The 22,981-nt window shown below is 43.7% G+C and overlaps 1 protein-coding gene across 7 annotated transcripts in view; it reads right to left on the bottom strand.

Moving 5' to 3' along the window:
• The window catches only part of NFATC2 (nuclear factor of activated T cells 2), a gene marked incomplete at its 3' end in the record, with an annotated part of 141,752 nt that overhangs the window by 44,541 nt on the left and 74,230 nt on the right, over positions 1-22,981 (bottom strand). For 6 of the 7 annotated variants that reach the window (XM_081196104.1, XM_081196105.1, XM_081196106.1 and 3 more), the window contains exons 7-9: positions 5,295-5,350; positions 4,254-4,380; positions 1,872-2,555 (exon numbers count right to left, since the gene is read on the bottom strand). In XM_081196104.1, the coding sequence (XP_081052230.1) occupies positions 1,872-2,555; positions 4,254-4,380; positions 5,295-5,350 (867 nt within the window). Of the gene's footprint in view, positions 1-1,806; positions 2,556-4,253; positions 4,381-5,294; positions 5,351-22,981 lie in introns of those variants that run through there. The other variant, XM_081196100.1, reaches the window with a different exon arrangement.

Below are 22,981 nucleotides of genomic sequence, written 5' to 3'. Positions count from 1 at the left end.
ATGAAAGGAATCCTGGCTGTTAGAAAACTGGACACAGAACAAAGTAAGCTGAAGACCCAAAGTTCATTGTGGGGATGAGAGGGGGAAAGAGTGGACAGCGGCTCAGAAAAAATAAATAGGATTATGGCTTGCAGTGCTAATTTTTCATTGGAAAGATTAGATAGGACGGCTATTGGTACTTCACTCCCTAGTCGGTATCTCTGGTATGTGTTTCATTAGTTGTGCTTTTCCTTTTCCCTATGGTAGGAAAACCATTTCATACTAACACGACTGCCAGTATCCCAAACTATATGCAATTCAGGATGTATCCACAGCAGTGGCAAACTTTGAGCTTTAAAATTCCAGCAGCACCCTGTGCATTGTCAAAATTTGGTGGTCCCCCACCTCCATTGTTTATCATTGTTGTGGTGCCCCCAGTGCAGGCGAACCGGTCACCCTCCCTTAAATCCAACTCTGTTCGCAGCAACCGAAGTAAGGGTTAGTCCACACTTCTGCTTGTCTCATGCCTAGGAAAACCGAAGTGTGGATAAACCCTAAAATGTTCAGAATTGCCAAGCCTCCTGAATGGCTTTGAGCTATGAGTGGCCCTCTTCTTTTCAGTGAAATAGTCACAGGCCCCCATGTATGGTACAGTAGCAAGTTACCTCACCCAGTTCCTAGCCACTAGAACGAGACTGATAAATGAACCTGCTAGCTAGGGCTGATGGGAGTTGTAGTTCTACAACATGCAGAGGGCGCCAGGTTGACTAGCCTCTCAGCAAAAGCTCACATAGGAAGGAAAATCAAAAACAACAGCAACGAAATTGCCAAGTTATTTGGGAAATTCCTGCTAGGGTGTGCATTTTAAAACTGGGACCAGTGAGTTGGGTCTTGAATGGCTCTCATTAAATTCTATGGAATTTAACAGTTTGAGAGATATAGGGCATGTTTAGTCCAATGAGGTTGCTGCTCACATCACTGCTTCCTCTTGAATAAACGAATGGTTTTCAATGTCATTCATTGATATTGGAGAAAGTAAAACCCTGCGTTGTGAACACTGTTGTGTGGCAGAAGGCAAAGTCTTGTTTTCCACCCATCACACAGGGTGACTCGTCTCTATTTAAATGTGGATGCCATAGTGAGGTGCTCCCATTATAATGAAAGACACTAGTATAGTTTAAATTAAGAGCCTGGCTGTTGTCTTGCAAAATAGCCAGGAGTTCTGAAATGGAAATGAACAGAGGTGGAATTCTAAGCAATTTTCCCCATCCCAGCTTTGTACAACACAACAGGAAAGTGTGTTACAACTTAAAACAATTAATTGACCTATTGATGAAGCAAACAACATGGGATGCAGTCAAACCAAAACTTGCTACAGCTTTTCTTATTGGTTGCAAAAGCAGAAACCTCTGAATTCACAAGAAGAAAGCAACATTTTCGGTAATCTACATACTCAGGTACCTCTATAAAATGTCCAGAACATAAAACCTGCAGGCCTGCTGCAAACTTCATAGAATGATATAAAACATTTTGGGTGCAGCACACTACAAAAGAATTTTAGAGAAGCAGCATCTGCACAAATTCAGGTGTTAAGTGTACATTTCTGAATTCCAGCTCAAAGTTTTGTTTGTGAAACTGCAAAGAATATGCCTCATAAATTTAAAGCATCTGATGCTAATGCAAATGTTTTCCAAAAAGAATTAAACAAATTTCCAGACCTTAAAGAACACTGCCAGCTTTTAAAATTCAATAAATGAAAGATTTTGTATTGAAACACACACACACACACTTTCCAAACCATAGAGTTGAACCCTACAAAAATGGTCATCACACCACTTTCATGCAGAGGTGCAGACTGGATAAACAGGGTATGTTTAAATTAGCGTGCTTACCATCATCCAAATACGCTTGGTCAAGATTCTGTTCCTGTTTAACCGTGACTCCAGCTGGCACTGCTTCCTTCTGATCGCTTACTGGCGGTCCATTTTTGGCTGTTCTCTGCTGCTGAATCACGGTAGGGTACGAAGTTGGGCTTAACCTTTGGGCTTGGCTGACCTGAGGTTGGGTGGATCTCACTCCGGTAGATGTGAAATTTTCACTACACATGATGTGCTGGAATTCTTGATGGCTTTCACACCTCAGCTGCTGATTGGTGGTGGGAGAGCAGTGAATCACGGGGGAAGACTGCTGATTGGCTGGAGAGTGGTGGAGCACTGCTGCACTTTGGCTGGGAGAGCCTGTGTGCACCAGCACAGACCTGTGCACATCTGGAATGGAAACTTGTGCAGCCATCAAGCTGGATTGCTGGTAGCCCAGGTGGCTAGGACTGAGACTCTTGCTTCTTTGGTATATTACAGCCCCTGGGGTTTGTTGAGGATATCGAGATTCAGGAGAAGACAGGCTGGAACGCAACTGCTGGCAAGAAGCCATCGTGGCCACAAGACAGGAAGGAGACTCAGAGACCATTGTATGGTGGGAATAATAAGGCTGTGTTACTGTTCCTAGACCACTGTGTACTGTGTTGCAGATTAAAGCTGGATCATAGTCATCAATGGGCTCTGTTTTTATGGAAGGCACTGGAACAAAGGGCACAAAGGACATAGCTCTAAACAAACGTCTAGGAAACGGTTAAGAGGAGAGAGAAGAATGAGTACTAACAACCAACACACTGCACATTTTCTCCCAGTCTTAGCTCTGGTTCACATATTCATGTTAGCACTTGTCTGCTGCTGCAACACCAAGCGATGGCTTGAATGTGTGAATGGGCCATCACAGACCCATAGCTTGGAAAGTTCATTTAAAAAAGGAAGTATATCTATTTCATGGACTCGCAGGTTCATAGAATAATAGAATTGTAGCATTAGAGGGCATCAACAAGGGTCCTTTAGTCCAAGCCCCTGGAATGCAGGAATCCTTTGCCCAACGTGGGGCTCAAACCCACAACCCTCAAATTAAGATTCTCATGCTCTACTGACTAAGCTATCCCAGCATTCAACGTTTCCAGTTCACATTTGTCTCTTTATACAGTTCACAGTTCAATTCAAGTTCACCAAAGGATCCTTGGCAGAAAATATTCAGTATTCAGAATGTTACAAGTGGCTGTGCAGAAGTATACAATACTAAGAAAACATCAAAACTGTAGAATGTGAATTGCTTAATTTATTCCTCCCAACAATTACGATTTTGAAGTTTAAAGACACAAAGAGACAAAGAGTCAAAAACACCGGTAGGAGAATGAACCTGAACTAGAAATTGCTCAACGTTCTACCGCAAAATGGACTTAATTCATGTTAAGTTCCCCTGACAATCGTGGGAACTACTTTATGGTGTAGTTCAGAGACTTCTGAACTAATCTGCTGAACTTCATTAAATCACACTAGTTCATTTCAAATACTGCACAGACCTGAGCCCCACAGTGTAGCCTGATGGAGACTGCATTGAACCTGGCCAGCCAGAAATTCACTGAGTGGTCTTGGACAAGCCACCATCTTAGTGACAGTTCCCTAGCTGTAAAATTGGAGAATTTGTTATATTTCACTTCCGCAGCATGGCCAAATTTGTTATATTTCACTTCCGCAGCATGGCCAAATTTGTTATATTTCACTTCCGCAGCATGTTATATTTCACTTCCGCAGCATATACCCAGCCTAGAAAAACTGGAATTCTGAAGAATTCTCCTTGGGCAACAGAATGTTTTCCCTCTTTTCTCCCCCCACATGTGCCCTAAATCTGTTCTGAGGTTCCCCCAACCCTCCAGAGCAGGTTCGGGGACAGATGTGGGGGCATGTACAGGGGGAGAAGAAGAGGAAAAGTTCCCTTGTGCGAGATATAGGGCAGCATTCAACGAAATATATTTAATTCTGAATCTCTTCTTCTGTACACTACTTGAAGATAACCATGATTAAGCAGTATACAAACTTTTGAAATAATAAAATAAAGTGATATGCATGTTTTAAAATAAATTGGTGCTGGCCATGAAAACTGCTCTCTGTGTTAAAATGTGTAAGTCTAGAACCATGTAGGTGTGAAGAAAGAAGCTGTAGGGATTTATTGTACAGCTTTATTTGTAGCCTTGGATGTTGCATTTAGAATTCATTGATTCAGAGATGGTTTGAGCTGCGTTAATTGTAATGCTGGCTAAAAGATAGCATCTCAGAATGCTTGATAATTCTGGTTCAGCAGGATAGATAGATAGATGATAGATAGATAAAAGATAAATAATATTTAATTGCCAAATATTGTGCCATATTCCATTCCTTTTCATAAATAATTACCTGGGTGATAGGTAAAATGTTGTGGCTGGCTTTTTTTCCGTTTTCCATTGATCACATAGAAATTCACCTTGATGGGAGAACGAATGTGCTTATTCCGATATTCTGGTATCTCCACGAAAAGCATATTCTGAAAGTAATTTTTAAAATGGGTGTGGGGAAGATACAGTAATATGATATTAGAAGGCACTCTGTTTATATCAGTACCCTTTGTTAATACATTTGTCATGGGATGTACTAGGAGTATTGCTTTTCCAGTTACGATGTAGCCGATCTTGCAGAAAATCTGAAGCACACTTCCTTCCTTACTATATCCATAATCTAACCTTAAGACAACCATCCTGCCCTGACAAATTATCCAGTTTCCCCTGTTTCTATTAACTTGCCTTGTATATTTTGCCTGACATTTTTTCCTTTACATGCTGGTGGCAAATAAGTTCTACCCTTGGGAAGTTCTGTTTTCACGTAGACTGCACCTACTTTTGGGTAGATTCTCACTGACCTCTAGCTCTTGCTTAGATTCTAGCTACCTAGAAGTAGGGAAGAGTTACCACTGCAGAAACCCAGGAGAATGTGAAGTTCCATTACTAGTAACTGGGCAAGAACTTTTGGATAACACAGTAGAGAGGTGTGGCATTTAAGTGGCCAGCAGTGGGGAAACTGAACGCATCTCTGTTTTGCAAGATCACAGCCTATACGAGTCTGACCAGTGTTTCGTGAATATGCTTAATAGTGAACCCAACCATGAGGAAACACACTAAGGCCACAACATGTGTGCTTAGGCTACAATCCAAAACAGAGTGCCTAAGCTTTATCGAAACATGCTTTTGTTAACCACTTTGAGAACCGTTTGCTAAAAGGCAGCCTGTGCAAGTACTCTAATAAGTAAACAAAATTACTCCACTGATCCCAATGTCTGCAACAATGCACCCAGTTCCAACTGGATTGCAGCCTTTGTGTGTTCAGAGGCATTTCTGCTGCTACAGAATGAAACCTGGTACCTGAAGGAGAAGTGGGAGAATGTGCTGAGTGCCCACTACTTACAGGTTGGCTCTTATCTTTGTCCACGGTGGCTTCCATCTCCCAAATCTGTTGCCCATCTGAAAGAAATATTAAGTCAAGCATGAAAAAAGGGGGTCATGCTCTTCCTCACCACTACAGCACCATAACATGTCCAAAGTACAGTGGTACCTTGGGTTACAGACGCTTCAGGCTACATACGCTTCAGGTTACAGACTCCGCTAACCCAGAAATAGTACCTCGGGTTAAGAACTTTGCTTCAGGATGAGAACAGAAATCGTGCTCCAGCAGTGCGGCAGCAGCAGGAGGCCCCATTAGCTAAAGTGGTGCTTCAGGTTAAGAACAGTTTCAGGTTAAGAACGGACCTCCGGAACGAATTAAGTTCTTAACCCGAGCTACCACTGTACTTTGTATGCGTTCTCTTGCTGTCATTCTTACAACAACTTTGTAAAACGAGATCTCCCTACATTACAGGTGGAAGGCTAAGCCTGAGAGCATAGCAGGTTGCCTAGTGACTTCCTGGCAAAGGTAGGATTCAAACACTGCAGCACGTCAAGATTCAGGTTGCAGTCCTATGCTCATATGGTCCTAAGCTGGACCTTAAAGAAGGCTGATCGCCGAAGAATTGATGCTTTTGAATTATGGTGCTGGAGGAGACTCTTGAGAGTCCCATGGACTGCAAGAAGATCAAACCTCTCCATTCTGAAGGAAATCAGCCCTGAGTGCTCACTGGAAGGACAGATCCTGAAGCTGAGGCTCCAGTACTTTGGCCACCTCATGAGAAGAGAAGACTCCCTCGAAAAGACCCTGATGTTGGGAAAGATGGAGGGCCCAAGGAGAAGGGGACGACAGAGGACGAGATGGTTGGACAGTGTTCTCAAAGCTACCAGCATGAGTTTGACCGAACTGTGGGAGGCAGTGGAAGACAGGAGTGCCTGGTGTGCTCTGGTCCTTGGGGTCACGAAGAGTCGGACACGACTAAATGACTAAACAACAACAACAAGCCCCACAAAATACAATGGACAAACATATATAAGGTTGCCCACCCTACCAACTCACCAACACTGGCCAAGGCTTTGGGTCAGCTGTGAAAATATAAACCTTTGACTACTTGGAGTGGTAGCAAAGTTTTCATAAATAAATGATTGCAAATACATTTAATGCCACCCACCCTAAGCATTTCCATAACAACAGTAGAGATTAATAACAACAAAAATGTGCTTGCTGGAGTTTCGCTGCTTCTGTCAAGCTTTTTCAAAGGCTTCTAGTAACAAGTGTTTCCTGGAGGATCTGCTACCCAAGTCACAGATTTCCCCACCAGTTTTTTAGTTATTCATATCTTGGTCCACTCTCAGCAGACTGTCAAAGAAAGAAAGAAAGAAAACCCATGCTCAGCATCTTGCTTTGAGCAGCCCTTTTACAAATATTCAAATTGCAATTATGTTCCCACACGCTCTGGTCTTTTCCTTGAGCTAAAATTTTCCTAGTTCCTCCAGCCCTTTCCTTGTTACTCTTAAGACCCTACACCAGGTTCTTTCCTTCCTCTCTACTTCGTCAGCATATTAGTTGCAGTCTTCACAACTTACACAGCTATTTCACTGGCACTTAAAACATGCTTAAACTTCCCTGGATTGCACCCAGGTACATTCATGCAAAGAGTTGGCTTAGTGCTAAACGGAATGGAAAATCACCTTCTACCTACCCAATTCTACTAATGCTCCCAAGAAAACCATTTGCCTTTTAAAAAACAATTCATCTTCTTAGTGTGTGGCTCATTCAAGCCTTTGTTCCTTCTCAACGATACTGCCACCTGGTCAATTATTTCCCATTTTGCATCTGTCAAATGACTGTCCAAAGAAAAAAAAATAAAAACTGCAAAACCAGTCCTGGTTTGCTTGGCTTTCTGTTTCCTTTGGTTTTTACAGTTGTGCAGTGTCCAGTGATCACAAAGTAAAGCCCAACCAGACGAAATATTCAACGTGTAAGTGATGCATGATTGCATATGTAGGTTGCTTAATAACGGAGGGGGGAAACTAAAATGCAACAATGCTTTAAGGTAGCAGGCGTCAGGCATTGAACAGTGAACTGTAAGACTGTGTGCTGTTGGAAATAATTGACATTTCAAGTTAAAGCAAATGGACAAATTGGTATTAAACAGCACAATTAAACTGCACAGTGCTGGATTTAGGATAAGTCTATGGCTAAACAATGATTTCAGCTGGAAACCTCTAGGTCCAAGTCTAGCATTTTCTGTCAGGCTGTGCTGATTCTCAAATTCTGGAAATTATATGTTTATACAAGAGACTAAGGGCCAAACAAGATGGGATGCTAATCATGTCTCCTGATGTGCCACGGTTGTGTGTGTTTTTTAAAAAATAAACTATGAATAGCTACCACAGGGACAGGCTGGTATTCGCCAGGACTGCAGCGCATGATATTTCCACCTCTGCCGCTGTTCCAATGAAGACTGTCTTTTCTGTGGTGGCTGTTCAAGCTGAAAGGTAGGCCTCCATCAGTGGCTCTGGGAGATTGCCTTCTAGGCCTAATGAGTGCTGGGAGACGAGGTTGTTAGGACCATAGTGGGTAGAGAAAGCACTGTTCTTCCTCCGTCAGGGCGTCAGATTGAGAACTCAGAAGCAGAAGTGCATGAAGGGTCAACTCCAGAAATACATCGGTCAGAAGAGCCTGTGGCACCAGTGTCCTTCCGGCCTGAGGATGTCACATTGATGTCCTCTGGCTTGGAGGACCCCATCACAGAAGCCCCTGTACAACCAGAGCACTTCCTGCTCCATCAGAGTAAAAGACTTGCTGAGTGGCCTGCCTCGCCTCTGATGAGGTCAGTGCTTGCATCACAGCACTAGTAAATTTATCTTTATCTGGTGAAGCGGAACTTCAGTATCTGAGATGAAATCTGGCAGAGGTGGATCTATAAGCATCCATAGTTATGCATGCTTAATTCTCAACCACGACAACGAGGAGCTAGTTCTCAGAAAGAAGTTTCTATTCACAGCTTCAAACCAGGCTGTGCCAGAAGCAATTAATTCGTTTCTGCACTGTATCACTTCAGACTTCAGATGGGACATTGCCTGACCATACGAGACAAAATTCCCTATTTTTTTAAAAAAGGCACATGGGAGAAAAGGTTCAGCTTGGCCACCTGGCCACCTCCCTATTTACACTAATTTTCTATCGGCAAATAATTATTTGTGTGCGGGAGCATTCATGCAGACATTCGCCTGCAGTTCTGAAGCGGTGCAGCCCAGATACAAATTTACTACCAACTCTGCTGTTTCTAAGAATTTGGAGAAAGAAAACAATGAGAGCATTGCACCGCTTTGGGGAGTGGGAATGGCTTTGACAGGATGGACTCATTAGCTGATACTTCTCTTCCTTTAATTGTTGCTCTGTGGGATGACGTCAAGTACCTGCAATTTCTCCAGTCCCTGCAGGATAGCTTAGGAGATAAGCAGCACCTGACAGGTGTCACAAAGGTATTTATGGTACTGGGGGGGATCCTCTCTGAGTCAAGCCGGCAAAAGGTTTCAGAGCTGACTCTGGATAACATGAAATAAGTATGGGTGTTTTCTAGAGAGTGGTACGGAAAAAGGGTCTAGTTTGATGAGCTGGAACAACCAATTCAAAAGAAGAAACATGGAAGTCATTTCAGTATTGTTGAAAGCCTGGAGTATAATCATTGCCCCTTGGGATTGGTGGAGAAGGGAGGGAAGGGGGAGGCAGAAGAAGAGTGATGACTCAGATGTGTCTGAGTCAGAAGGACCTCTGGGACTACCTCCGTTGTGACTGCAGTTTACACCCCGGCCCTTACTAACAGGGGGTTCCCCACAGGCACAAAGTACTCCATTGTTTCTGAAGTCAGCTAATATGTAAGGTTTCCAAATTTTAATAATGTTTTGCAGCACCGCTACCAAACCACCCAGGGCAAGCACAGCAGCTGCTCATCCCAAGTGAACAGTTAGCTTTTGAAACAGGTTAATTACAGTGTTGCCGCACACATTCAGCTAAGTCAAGGTGACCTAGACAGCAACACAACAGACTAAACATCGGGCAGACATTTAAACCCAGGATGATGATGGCGATGATAGCATAACTCTGTGCCGACATTACCAGTAGCTGAATTCTGCAACCCATGTCCTGAAAATTCTGCAACCTTTGCTTGCACTTACTTGCTTTGCATAATTTATTCTCCTTCTGCGTGGGACAATTACTATTGCTTTATAATGCACCTATGGACCAGGTTTCACATAGTAAACATGAATGAGTGTGTGGGTGTGTGTAGGACAGGTCTCTGTCCCCAAGGAGCTTGCATTCTACATTTCAACAGTGCCCAAGATAGCCGAAGCAAGGGTAAAAAAAAGGAACAGCTGCTGCATTTTAATTGGAGATGGGGACTAAGAGGTGATTATCCCCCATGCTTTACAGAAAAGTTGGGCTTTGAGGGGAAGTTGGAAGGAAGAGGGAAAAGTAGGTTCCCCTAGGTATTTTGGGAAGGAGTTGTCCTGAATGACACATGCCATAGAATAAAAAGATATAATCCTGAAATGAGACTGGATCGAACCACTTTAGGCTACAGGCAGAAGATTCAGTTTTTCTTTCTCTGTGTTTTAAACCTTGCAAATAAATTTACCACCTCGTTGCAACTTTAGTCTGCAGAATGTGAACACTCAGCCTTACAAACATAGTCACAAGCACAGATCTAACACCAACCAGGCACCGCCTGCAAAATCAGATTCAGTACTCAAGAGACCAGTGAATCATTCTAAAGCCACAGAAACATTTGATTTCATTTAGTGACCAAGCCCCTGGGATGGCACTAATAAAACCTTGTGAATCAAAAATGTTGAGCATAACCAGATGACGTTTAGATTAACCCCAAAGTCCACAGGAGGTGTATGATCAAGATAGGTGAAATGACACCCCCCCCCCACACACATACACAATGGATGAGGTTTTCATTGGTTTATGGAATGACACACACACCCCTTAATTGATTATTTTTTTCATTGATTTATGGTACAAGCTTCTAATGATAATGGCAGATAATTCTACACGGATGCATCAATGGGCATAGCCGGCAAATGTTTCCCTAGCAAATTTGTTGCCTGGGACAAATCTGCTTCTTCAAATATGGTACCCTCATATAAAAAGTAAACACCTCGCAGCAATTGTACTGACCTTTCTGCTTAAATACAATGTTCCATCTGGCTTGCTGCTTTGCTTTTATAATCTTGAGTGTACAAGTCCTAATTTTAGATAGTCAATATTTGCTTTTCCCTTAACATCTCTGAATATTAGCACTGCTGCGAGTTTATGGCAAAATAGACGAGGCTAGAATAAATTTAAGAAATCAGTGTTGTTTTGCTGGGAGAGAGAGCAAAATGGCCACCCTGTCACCTATTGTTTGTTGTGAAGCAGCAGCTGCTAGGCAGGGGAAAGTGAAATAGGTGTGAATTTAGTGCTTAATATTTCAGATATTGTTTATTACATTTTTTAAAAATGTGTCTTATGTTATTTATTCAATTTTTATTCAATTAACTCCCAGGCTCCATTTAACCTTTTGACATTTAAAGGATTTTATGAATTGTGACCTATGAATTTAAGAAACAAATTCTGTTTCTGTTGTTGCTAAAATGTGGTGTTACATTTTTTTCTTCTGGCTACTACTAAACTGCTGCTTGGAAGGAAATGGGGTGATTTTTTTAAAGAACAGTTTTATGCAGTGGTTTAAAATTCTGGCATTGCTGATAGCCAGCTGCCTGTTTCAGATTATTCGGATTATTTTATTGTCATGTGAGCCACTTAGCAACCTCTGTTTAAGGTGGGATACAAATTTGCTGAACACAAAGTTTCTCTGGGCAATGGGATGAGGCTTTGCACCCTACTACAAACTCATCCACCTTTGCAATCTATGTGCAAGGGGCCTAAAGAGTTATCCTTTGGGCATCACTGATCAGGACTTTCCTACATTCCCAAACTTGGGTTCTTCTGTTTCCTTTTCTGTAAAACTGTCAGCTTTACTTGTAGTTTTTGCAGCTATAACTGAAGTACCCAGTGCCACAGTGTGTGATTGTGCTGTGGAATCAGTTTCTGCAGCCTGATGATGTGGACAAAGGGCTTGCGGCTATACACTCAACCACGTGCTCTCTTGATGCCTGTCACTCTTGGCTTATCAACAGAGGGGGTCTGACTGGTTGTTTTTAGAGCACGGGCAATGACTCACTGCATGAGTGGGTGGCCCCTGTCCCCTTGGAAGAGGCGGTGATATGGTCACTCCTAAAGAAACTGGCCCTGGGCCCATTTGTTTGGACTAAGTACTGATCATTTGCAGGCATCTCCTTCCTAAGGAAGGTGGTAGAGAGGGCCACAGTGAGATAGCTGTAGGCCTTCTTGGATGACATGGTTTACTTATTTCCAAAATGTGGGTCTCCAGCTGGGGACTACAACTCCCATCATCCCCAGCTAGCAGGACCAGTGGTCAAGGATGATGGGAATAGTAGTTCAAAAACAGCTGGAGACCCAAGTATGGGAAACACTGATCTAGACCCATTCCAAGGCAGGTCTCCACGCTTCCCAATCAGTTTGTGGAATTGTTTTTTAAGAAAGTCCTCGTGGAAATTCATCAGCATTTGGGTCTCAATTTCTCCTAATACACACGTTTTTGTAAGCAATTCTCCCTAACATACATATTCTTGCAAAGCAATTTTGGCTGATATAATGCATCATCGACAAAGTAGCTAGGATTTTTCTGTTACAAAACCTAAGGCTGACTTGCACAGAATAGACAAATTGGTTTAAGAGCCGTTCCTTCTTCCCAGGGAACTGTAACTCTGTAAGGACGGAGGCAAGTAACCTCTAACAGAATTCTCAGCACTCTCATCACAAAGCAATTGCTAGGATTCTTGGGGGTGGGGAGTAGCTATGAGAACACCAATTGTTAATACGAAGGAGAAGAGGCTCCTTTCCATGGAGGCGCAGATTACAGCTATAACAAAGGCGGCATTTTTTCATCTCCGCCAAGCTAAGCAGTTGGCTCCTTACCTCTCTCGCCCTGACCTAGCCACTGTGATCCACACAACGGTCACCTCCAAACTGGATTATTTTAACTCGCTCTACGTGGGGCTGCCCTTGAGACTGACCCAGAAACTCCAGCGGGTGCGGAATGCCGCGGCGAGACTCCTTTCAGGGTCCTTGCTGCGGGATCGCATTCACCCGGTGCTATACCAGCTGCACTGGCTCCCGGTGGAGTACAGGATCAGGTTTAAGGTGCTGGTTTTAACCTTTAAAGCCCTATATGGCCTAGGACCCTCGCACCTACGGGACCGCCTCACCCGGTATGCCCCACAGAGGACCTTATGGTCTTCAAACAAAAACATATTGGAGGTCCCGGGCCACAGAGAGGTTAGGCTGGCCTCAACCAGAGCTAGGGCTTTTTCAGCTGTGGCTCCAATCTGGTGGAACGCTCTGTCAGAAGAGACTAGGGCGCTGTGGGACTTGACATCTTTCCGCAGGGCCTGCAATACAGAGCTGTTCCACCAGGGCACAGCCTGACCCCCTCCTTTGGCAATCCTCACAGAACTCTAGCCCAATGGTTGCCATTAATCTGATTTGAACTGATTTTATAATGAAATGATTTTATAATGTTGTATCATTTTAATGTTGTTAGCCCCTCTGAGCCCGGCTTCTGCTGGGGAGGGCGGGATATAAATTATTATTATTATTATTATTATTATTATTATTATTATTATTAAGAACCCCTTTCTGTAGTTCCCCTTTGGGGAAGGGCCACAGCTCAGTGGTACAGAATCTGCTTTGCATGCAGAAGGTGCTGGGTTCAATCCCACGCATTTTCAGGAAAGATTCCACCTCTGAAACCCCAGAGAACTACTGTCAGTACAAACAGTACTGAGCTGCACAGATCAGTGGCCTGACTTAATATAAGGCAATTCCTTGTGTCCTTTCCTCCAAAGAGATTTGTCTAGACACTCCTGTTCTTTGGTTCTTATTTTGCTGCCGTTCAGATTTTTCTTTCAAGGTATATGGCTGACTAATTAGTTTGCTTGGTCCTACTGCATGTAGAAAGTGGGATGTTGTAACTGTTGTAAATTTAAGTGGTGATGTGAGCCACCGCGAGGGACTGGGGGAAACTTGGGTACAAAAAGCTGAAATAAACAAATGACATCAGACTGGTATAAAATAAGCAGATGGGATGCTTGTGTGGGCTGGGACCTTTCGTTCCACGTATAACCTGCTTTTCTTTCCCAAAAGGAAACCCAAATTAGCTAACAGGAAAATCAGTACCACAATATGACAGCCAATATAACAATGATATATTCATCTTAGCTCTAAGTCCTAGTAGAACTTATCCCTGCCTTGCAGGCCTTTTTCTACCTGGCAGGACCCAGACTGACTCCAACTACAAAAGCTGAGGCTGCTGAACAGACTCTTGGGCTTGGGCACTGTTTAGAGGGTTACCATTGTTGATTTTTTTGTATCTTCATTTTGTATCTTATGAATTATGTAGAAATGTTTTGATTGTGTCCTTTGTGTGGATTTTAATTGCAAGCCACTCTAAGAACAAATCTTAGCTAAAAAGTAGAATATAGATATAACTGGTGGACGAATGTGTTCTAAACCCATTGTAGGTTTGTGGTATGGATATGCTCTAAAAGCCCCTGGGTTTTGGTATGCATGGGGCTCATGTCTGTCTTTCAGATGAGCATTACTGGGATATATACTTGGAAAACACAAGGTACACTTGTAAGTGTGGTGAGAACCATTATGCCTACCCCAAAAATCAGACTGTGGCACGCTAAGTACACGTCAAGCCAGCCTTTGTTGGGCAACACTTCTAACTCCATACTACAGTATAGCAACGTCTTTTGGCACCGGGAGACTTAATATGAAATTAAGCTCCAGCACCAGATCTGATGGTGTCAGCAACTCTCTACAGAAAGAAAGGAGTTTTTAAGAAAAAGTGTAATTCTATCCCGTCTATCCCGAGCTGTGATCGGACCACAAGTTTTGTGCCAAACTCTGGGGGAAGTCAAGATGTCAGTCTGCATTAGGTAAATCCTGCTTGATCTGCTACAGTACCCTCAGAGTTGTTTGGCTTAATTAGCCAATTAAAGGGTCCGCCGAGCCTGTACACATTGCTCACGGTCCCTTACTCATTACTACGGGTTTGTGAAATGGCAGTAAAAACGTAGGTTCTGCCGCAGCTTAGCTGAGCTGGCATGAGAGATGGACTGGGAGGTTTGGGAAATTCTCGTTGCATTTCTCACAAGCTCACTCTGAGGTTTTCACAGCAGAGACTTGACAGGCTGTCAAATGAAATGTCCAAAGTAAGTAACGTTTACTGAACGCATTGTGGAGGAGCTGTCTGCTTGCAGCTTCCAATAGCACATCTGCTCCAAACAATACAAATCGGAGCCTCAATGAGGGGGACCAATCTGGGTCCAAGTCCCACCTCTGCCAGAATCTTCCTCTATGGCCCTGGACCAAAATTTGCTATGGGTACAATCCACCTCTCACAGAAGCCACTGGCAAGGCTCCCAACTTGTGCTAAATTAATCTGGCTTGCGGCCCATCTTCTTGGCCTCAGTTCCTCATCTATGAAATGGGAATAATGGTGAACATAGCTGTTGCAAAGGTAACAGTAACAGACTATGAAGTATTTTGCAGAGCGGTAGTAGAGATGGGGAATGGCGGACCAGCTGTTTTGCCACCAGATTTCAGAGCTGGCCTTAACTCACCTAGAAACATACCTTAGCTACTCTCCAAATGCATCAGTACTTTTGCTCCACAACTTGAAAGCATTTCTATCTTCCCACAGTGAAGCCTGGGTAATTTTGGGCACACAATTCCACACACACAAATACCTGTGAAACTATATGGGGGTTTAGGATGAGGGCGACAGCTTGGTACCACAAAGTGTGAGCAAGACTTCGGTCATCTTTGAGGGAGAAATGTCAACTGCAGCTGATGAAATTCCTCTGAGTCACATCAGCAGGAATTACAGAATTTGGTCTGACCTAATGGTCTGACTCAGCGCAAGGCAACTTTCTTATGAGCCTTATACAAAATCAGTCCCTTGGGTGCACAGTTGATTCTGACGTTCACCTTCATTGCAAGCCTTATCCAGGCCCCACTGAACTGGCTGGATAATAATAATAATAATAATAATAATAATAATAATAATAATTTTTTATTTCTACCCCACCCATCTGGCTGGGTTTCCCCAGCCACTCTGGGTGGCTCACAACACCACCACCACCACCACCATCATCATCAAGCAATGAAACATCAAACATTAAAAACTTCCCTAAACAGGGCTGCCTTCAGATATCTTCTAAAAGTCAGATAGTTGTTTATTTCCTTGACATCTGATGGGAGGGCGTTCCACAGGGTGGGCACCACTACCGAGAAGGTGGTTGCATCTTTCAGTTCATATAGAGAAGTGAATCTCTACCCACAGTCACCAGTTAGGTGCAATTAGCCGTCCATGATGTATGAACAGAGTTGTTCATATCCATCATGCTCTGATTCTCACATTTCTGAGAGTGGTGGCTGTGGAAGGCAGGAGTTCCGGATTGCACAGAATTTTGATTTGATCCAGCATAGCAGTTCTTATGTTCCCCTTCTTCCTTGCCCTACAAGAAGTAACTCTGTAATTTTAGAGAAGCTACTGCAGCTTAAAAGAATTTAATGTTGGTGAGCCAACAGACTGTTTTATTTCTTCAGAAGGACTGGGTCCTGAGGTGGGCTTGTTTGATTCATGTAGGTCTAGAGACCGGCCCATTATAGCCAATTAAGCTGGTCTGATGTTGAGCTGTGGCCAATGCTTTAATTTCACCGAGAGAGAAGTCAAAGATGATTCATGGAGGCCAAAGATGTATGTCAAGATCTGGTTGGGAAAGGGCCAGGGGCGTTAGTCATCCAAGTTGTAGCCCAGCCCCAAAACTGACATTTTGCACCAAGAGAACAAGTTTAAAGGCGCTTCCTCCCTCAGCCGTTTGTTTGAAAAATTCAGCTAAAGCCACCACGAAACATAACAACAGTAGCTGAGTAGTGAAACAGCAGGGGCCAATGCAGTTCCAGCGTTGCTTTTGACTAATGTCTTTTTGCCAATTCATGGAAATATACTTAGCGAAAATCTAAAGAATAAAACGCACTAACACTTCACGAAACAAAAGCTCCACTCAAAATAAAACCACTGGGAACCTCCATGTAATAAAATGAGTCACACCAGGATGGGATGACTAAGTGGGAGAAGAGGGAATTCCAATCCTTGCGCCAGGTTTTTTAATGTGATCAATTAGGTTTCAACAGGTGATAGAAGATGGTCCCTCTCCCTGCCTCTGCCTTTTGTCCGTTCCAAGACAAATGAATTAAAAAGCAATCATTGTCTTTAAACAAACACGTTGCAAAGCTGGGTAATCACAGACAGGCTTGTTTCTAGGCGCCCCCATAGTGGAAAGCTAGCCAGGGAATCTAGGCCAGTAGTAGCTGCCTTTGTTAATGAGGGCTTGCTTACCAGCTGCAAAATTCCAAAACCATGTGTCATGCGGGGAGACCTTCCAAAACACTGGATTCCACCCTGTCTCAGTGATTCTCTTTCAGCTATGGCAACACAGTTTCCACGGCCACTCTTTTTAAAAAAAATATGTTTGTCTTCATAATAAGACCCCCCTCCCCCAAAGTTTTGCAATATTTTTCTGGGATTCCCACGTTCTCCTTCTGACACTTGCTGGCTGCATTACAGGAAAGCTTTTCCTTGCTGCCAAGTACACTAGAGGCCACAACGAAAAGGTAAAAAATAAATAAATCTCACGCTGCCTAGTGTCACGGCATTGCATATCTATCCACGGTGATGATAGCATTAGATGTCTGGCCTTGGAAAGGGAGTCTACATGTGCCTCCATTGCCTTATTATTCTCCTCGCCCCCACATACCAGAGCTCCATCGTTCTGCCATGCCCTGGAATATAGTGGATCTGGGAGCAGATCCAGGCAGCCATAAATATAGGGACCAGAAATGCTGTTTTAGCTCTTCTAATCCCTGTAGTCTAGAACATGCAGAGCATTTCATTAAACCCTGCACTGGTCCGTGTTTTCGGCAGAGATGAGTGAAGATTGTGCATAATGATCAATTATTATTATTGAAATAATTACCCACCCTTTCCCACCCTCCACAATGAGATCTCAAAGCGGGTCGCAACAGTTGACAAATACAAAGTCAAAATCAGTTAAAACGAATTAAAGAGCCAAAAGAATAAGGCAGGTATGAAAATATTAGTTAAGGAAAGTTGTAAGAACCTAAGAAGAGCCCTGCATGAAAAAGAAATAATGATATTTGGAATTGAGGTTTGAAGATAATGTTTGTTCACAGAAAGTGGCTTTCTTGGGTGTTATTATATTGGATTGGACCAAGTGAATATTGTTTATATATAGAAGGAGATGAGTTTGGATTTGATATCCCGCTTTATCACTACCCGAAGGAGTCTCAAAGCGGCTAACATTCTCCTTTCCCTTCCTCCCCCACAACAAACACTCTGTGAGGTGAGTGGGGCTGAGAGACTTCAGAGAAGTGTGACTGGCCCAAGGTCACCCAGCAGCTGCATGTGGAGGAGCGGAGACGCGAACCCAGTTCCCCAGATTACGAGTCTACCACTCTTAACAACTACACCACACTGGCTATAGCAGACGAATGAAGAATCCACAATTCTTTACTTTCTGGATTCCTTCCAACTCTGCAATTCTATGATTCTATGACTACATTGCAGCTTGCCAGGCCACTCATTGTGGCAGGTACTGTTCCTGCACATCTCTCTCTCTCTCTCTGCATTCAGAACAGAACCTTGCACCAAACTGAGGGTCTTGCAGCTTGTTCACATGGAAAGAGGACAGGCATAGAGGCCAGCCTCTTTAAATGCAGCTCTCTACTCTTCCATAGAAAAGTGAATGGCCAGCATTCACATATGTGAGTGCACCAGGGGGTGCCGTTGGTGTGGAAGCCATACTTATCCCCAGTCATTCAGGGCTATCCTATTTATTATACAGGCCTATCCTGGGTTTTCTTTCTTGGTCAAGCAGGAGTGTGACTGAACAATGGAAACTGGCTTCTATATAAATAGATGCAGTAGTTAACTAAAGAATCACTGGGTAGCAAAAATGCCAAATGACTCCACAGCACACAGTATTTGAGAGCTGATGCAGTAACTTAGGAATCCAGACATGGCCAAAAGGGTTACACTTCCCCAGAAGCAATTGTTACTCCTATCCACCCACCTGGAGGAGCGGGTAAGCAGCTAAATCATTGCAACATTCGTTTAAGTGCGCAATGTGCAACTCAACACACTATGCCTCATTCGCAGATGGGCATAAATAAACATGCTACATGTGCAGTGCACACACAGGTCTCCTGAAAACAATTGCTTTATTCAGTTGCTGCTAGCTCTCAAACTTGCAAACTCCCAGTCCCCCAGAGTTCACTTCCTTCCATCATTTCCTGTGCCAGGCTTAGAATGACTGTGTCTTTTTATAAGCTGCTTGCTGATCTCATTAATATGTAGTGTGGTCAAATCAACACAGCAAGGGTCAGTTATTTTCAAGGCGCAAGATTGATATATGGCAAACTGAGAACCTACAGCACTTTCAGGTTTGAGGTCCCTATGATATGGAAGGATAACCTAACTTTTTTTCTCTCTCTCTCTGCTCCAGAAGGCACTCAGAACTTAGAAATGATACTTTTCTGATTAAATTTAGGAGAAACTGCCAGAGGTTCCATATATTGAAGACTTATGGACACATATCTGTGCCTTCAAAGGCATTCACTGCTTCTTGCCCCCTTCTTTTTCAGGGCCTGGGGGCTGTGTCTGGTATGAGGGAACAGGGGCTGAGTTTGGAACTTCAGTCTTGGCCAGGACTTAAGCTTTGCTTGAAGCAATGACCTCAATGATAGATTTGAGCATAGGGTGTAGAGAGGGAGAGGCAAGGAGATTAGGAAAAACTCTCCATCCCATGTTCCAAACACTGCACATGCATCCACTCCATAACCCTTACAAGCACCCTGTAAGACAGACAGACAATATTATCCCCCATTACAGAGGACAAGGAAGAGGGTTGATGTTGAACGATAATGCCCATGGTCACCCAGTAAATTTAAGGCTGAGCTGAGATTCTGACTATGGACTTGCAAAGCCCACCCTCTTAGCTAGGGGCACTGCATCAACTCTCAACATCAATGTTGTGTGGAATGAAGATTGAATTCATTTGAGATTTTCACTGCCCATATGACTTTTCCATAACTAAGCTATCCACTTACATAGAAGCCTGTTGGCAATGTTCTGTCACTTTGCTGTGAGTCCAAGAAACAAAGCCCAGAATAGAGCTGTGCAGATAGGAGAAGACTCAGTTCTCAAGGCTGGCTTCAGGTTTGAGACCCATGCCAGCACAGTGTTCTCTGCTGTGTCTACACTGGTGGGCCTTTTGGTTGGCCAACCTGCTTGCAATAGAGGATCAGTGCTGTGAGATGTGCCAAGTACAGTGGTACCTCTGTTTTCGGACATAATCTGTTCTGGAAGACCGTTTGAGTTCTGAAACTTTCAAAAACCGAAAACTCAATAGCTGAAAGCTAGGCCTCGGGATCTTGCACTCAGCAGAAGCCGCGTGGCATGTTCGACTTCCGAGGCATGTTTGAAAACTGAAGCATTTAGTTCCAGGTTTACAGCGTTCGAAAACCAAAATGTTCGTCAACAGAGACGTTCAAAAACCGAGGTACTTCTGTAGCTGCAAACTGCCTACCATTGTGACTGTCCAACATCAGGGCCGGATTTAGGTTTGATGAGGCCCTAAGCTACTGAAAGTAATGGGGCCCTTTATATGTCCAGCTGTCCTTTGTCAACAACAAATTTTCACTGGTTTTTTGTGTGTTGAATATATATGGTAATCTATGGACCTAATAGGTATCTAAAGCCATTTGCACATAACAAATAGGAGCCTACACTGTTGCTGTATGTAGGTTTTATTTTATTTGTTTTTTTATTTTGGAAATGTACATCCAGGTTTTTTTCCTTTAAATTTTTTGGGGGGCCCCGAGAGAGTGGGGCCCTAAGCTATAGCTTGTTTAGAAGAAGAAGAAGAAGAAGAAGAAGAAGAAGAAGAAGAAGAAGAAGAAGAAGAGGAGGAGGAGGAGGAGGAGTTTGGATTTGATATCCCACCTTTCACTCCCCTTCAGGAGTCTCAAAGCGGCTAACATTCTCCTTTCCCTTCCTCCCCCACAACAAACACTCTGTGAGGTGAGTGGGGCTGAGAGACTTCAAAGAAGTGTGACTGGCCCAAGGTCAGCCAGCAGCTGCATGTGGAGGAGCGGAGACGCGAACCCGGTTCCCCAGATTACGAGACTACCGCTCTTAACCACTACACCACACTGGCTCACACTGGTTTAGCTTATACGTAAATCTGACACTGCCCCCATCATGCCTCTGATGCAACATCATTCTAGGTCTTTGTGGGCTGCCACTTCCCTAGAGCAATGAGGTCACTGTGAATAATGAGCATGAGGAGTTCCAAGATCCAGCTGCCACCACAGCTCTTGCTGGGCTGCTGGGGCCTTGCCCAGATGCCTGGCGATGCTGAGTACTAATGCCAGCCCTGTTTATTCTCAATAATATTCTGGGTCACCAGAGGGAAGCAGCAAGCATTGATCCTCACACCTGCAGTATTCCCACATGCACCTCTTTACTTCCTCCCACATAAATTAACATACAATCCTATAAGGGGATATAACTTGAATTCACAATCAAGGGTAAATTGTGCAGCCTAGCTCTGGTAATAGTGGCCTGACCCTTGGGGAGGGAGGCTGCAAGGCATGCAATGTACTTCGTTCAAAAATATGCAGCATCCACCAGAGGACTTTGCAGTATATAAGACCACTGCCCACATCATAATCACTGCTTTTTTCCTTTTTGCTTAGTGTTAACTAAGCAGCGTGGCTGGTCTGATCTTGTGATGAGTGAAAGTACAGCTAGGGTGTACATGTCCCCATGAGTCATCAAAGTGAAATGGAGAGATAAGCAAGCATGCTTTCCCCCTCCAAGTGCTGGCATACTTTCTTCTTCCTTTCATAAAAATGTGGGCCCTTTTCTTAGCCTCAGCCATCTGAAAGAGGAAATTAGCAGTGACAGTGTCACCGAGGAGGATGCACAATCCACTCACAGTGGGTTTATTGTGGCTTTGCTTGCCCTCAGAGCTGCTCATCAGCATTCTGGTAGGAAACATGCAAGCTAATTCAAACTGTGTTGTTAAGAAAAGTTGCCATGGACAGCTCTAAATCTGCCTGTATTTGAATGAACTAGCATTAAGTGCTCCACCAGTGCAGAAGCTCCAATTGTAAGACTTTTGAAAATGGTGCTTCCAAGTATAAAGGACATCCTTCTGCCGCCGGGGTTTGCAAACAAGACACACCTCATATTATGCATCTAGTCTGGTGAAGGAGAAGGGTGGTGGGGAGGTCTTAAACTTAAAGCGGGTATAGGAAATGATTTATCCTCTAAAGGTCAGGGAGTAGAAATGTAAACCACAATTAGTAGCAGTATTGTGGTTCTTCTTATTTCTATGTGTGTAATGGCTGTTTGCTAAAACACAATAAACTGAACCGAACTGAACTTTCTGTAATGCTTTAATAGTGTGGTGTTCCATAAAGGACCAGGGCATTGCAGCATATTGAGGGGCAAGGCTTAGGCTTGGCTCCGCCTTGTAGCTCAATTAATTCATGTTTGCAAACTGCTGGTCACTTGTGGTGAGTAAAAAATCAACTCCAAGGCACCAAACAGAGGGAAGCAGATGAGAACTGGTTCTTCCTCACTTCTCCCTCCCCTGACCCTCAGTATTCCACAAATGGCTAAGATGAGTATGCATGGGCAGGCAGGCTACTTTACTGTGGGCTAACAGACTTTGTGGACCTTTGCAAAGCCACCTTAAGCAAATCCTAATTCAGGCAAGAAAGCCAACAGCCTCCATTATGTGTGCACTTCTGTGAATGCACACTGGCCAACACAGGCACAATGAGGCTTTCAACTCCCACCACCACCACCAAATAGCAGCTCCTGTGCAGCCCCAGGGGCTTCTTCTTGCAAGTTTCAGAACCGGCTTACAGTGTAGCAAACCGGGGATGGCTGGCTGCTGCTTTAAACAATAATGGCAAAAGAAGTTTAAAAGCGCCAGTTGCATGAGGTGCTTGTGGCACGTCTCTGAAGGGGAAGCCAGTCCCTGAGAGATTGCAAAGCGGGTGGCAGCTATTACTAACTAGCTCCAAAATGAGTCAGAGCTTTAAGGGTCAGCCTTAACTGCTTTATAATTGCATGTGAATGAAATGTGCTGTATTCTTATTAGTCATCACCATTGTTTGAACCTGTGTGATGTTTGGCTAGGGAAAACAATGAGTCCACGCTCAAGATTTTTGTTTTGTTTTTTTGAGGTCAGGTATGATTCAGGTCAGAAATCAAAGCGTTGCTGTGTTCCAATAAAGTAATTCATTTCTGGTTATGCTGGCCCTGTTTGAATAACCGTTTGTAGGACCCAGTCCTATAAGACATCAATAGGAGTATAGCATCTAGATCAAGGGAAGTAATAGTGCCACTGTATTCTGCTCTGGTCAGACCTCACCTGGAGTACTGTGTCCAGTTCTGGGCACCA

Source organism: Podarcis bocagei (assembly GCF_964188305.1).
Source record: "Podarcis bocagei genome assembly, chromosome: 5".
Classification (NCBI taxonomy): Eukaryota; Metazoa; Chordata; class Lepidosauria; order Squamata; family Lacertidae; genus Podarcis; species Podarcis bocagei.
Note: the sequence above shows the minus strand (reverse complement) of the source record. Positions and strands in the feature narration are given on the sequence as shown.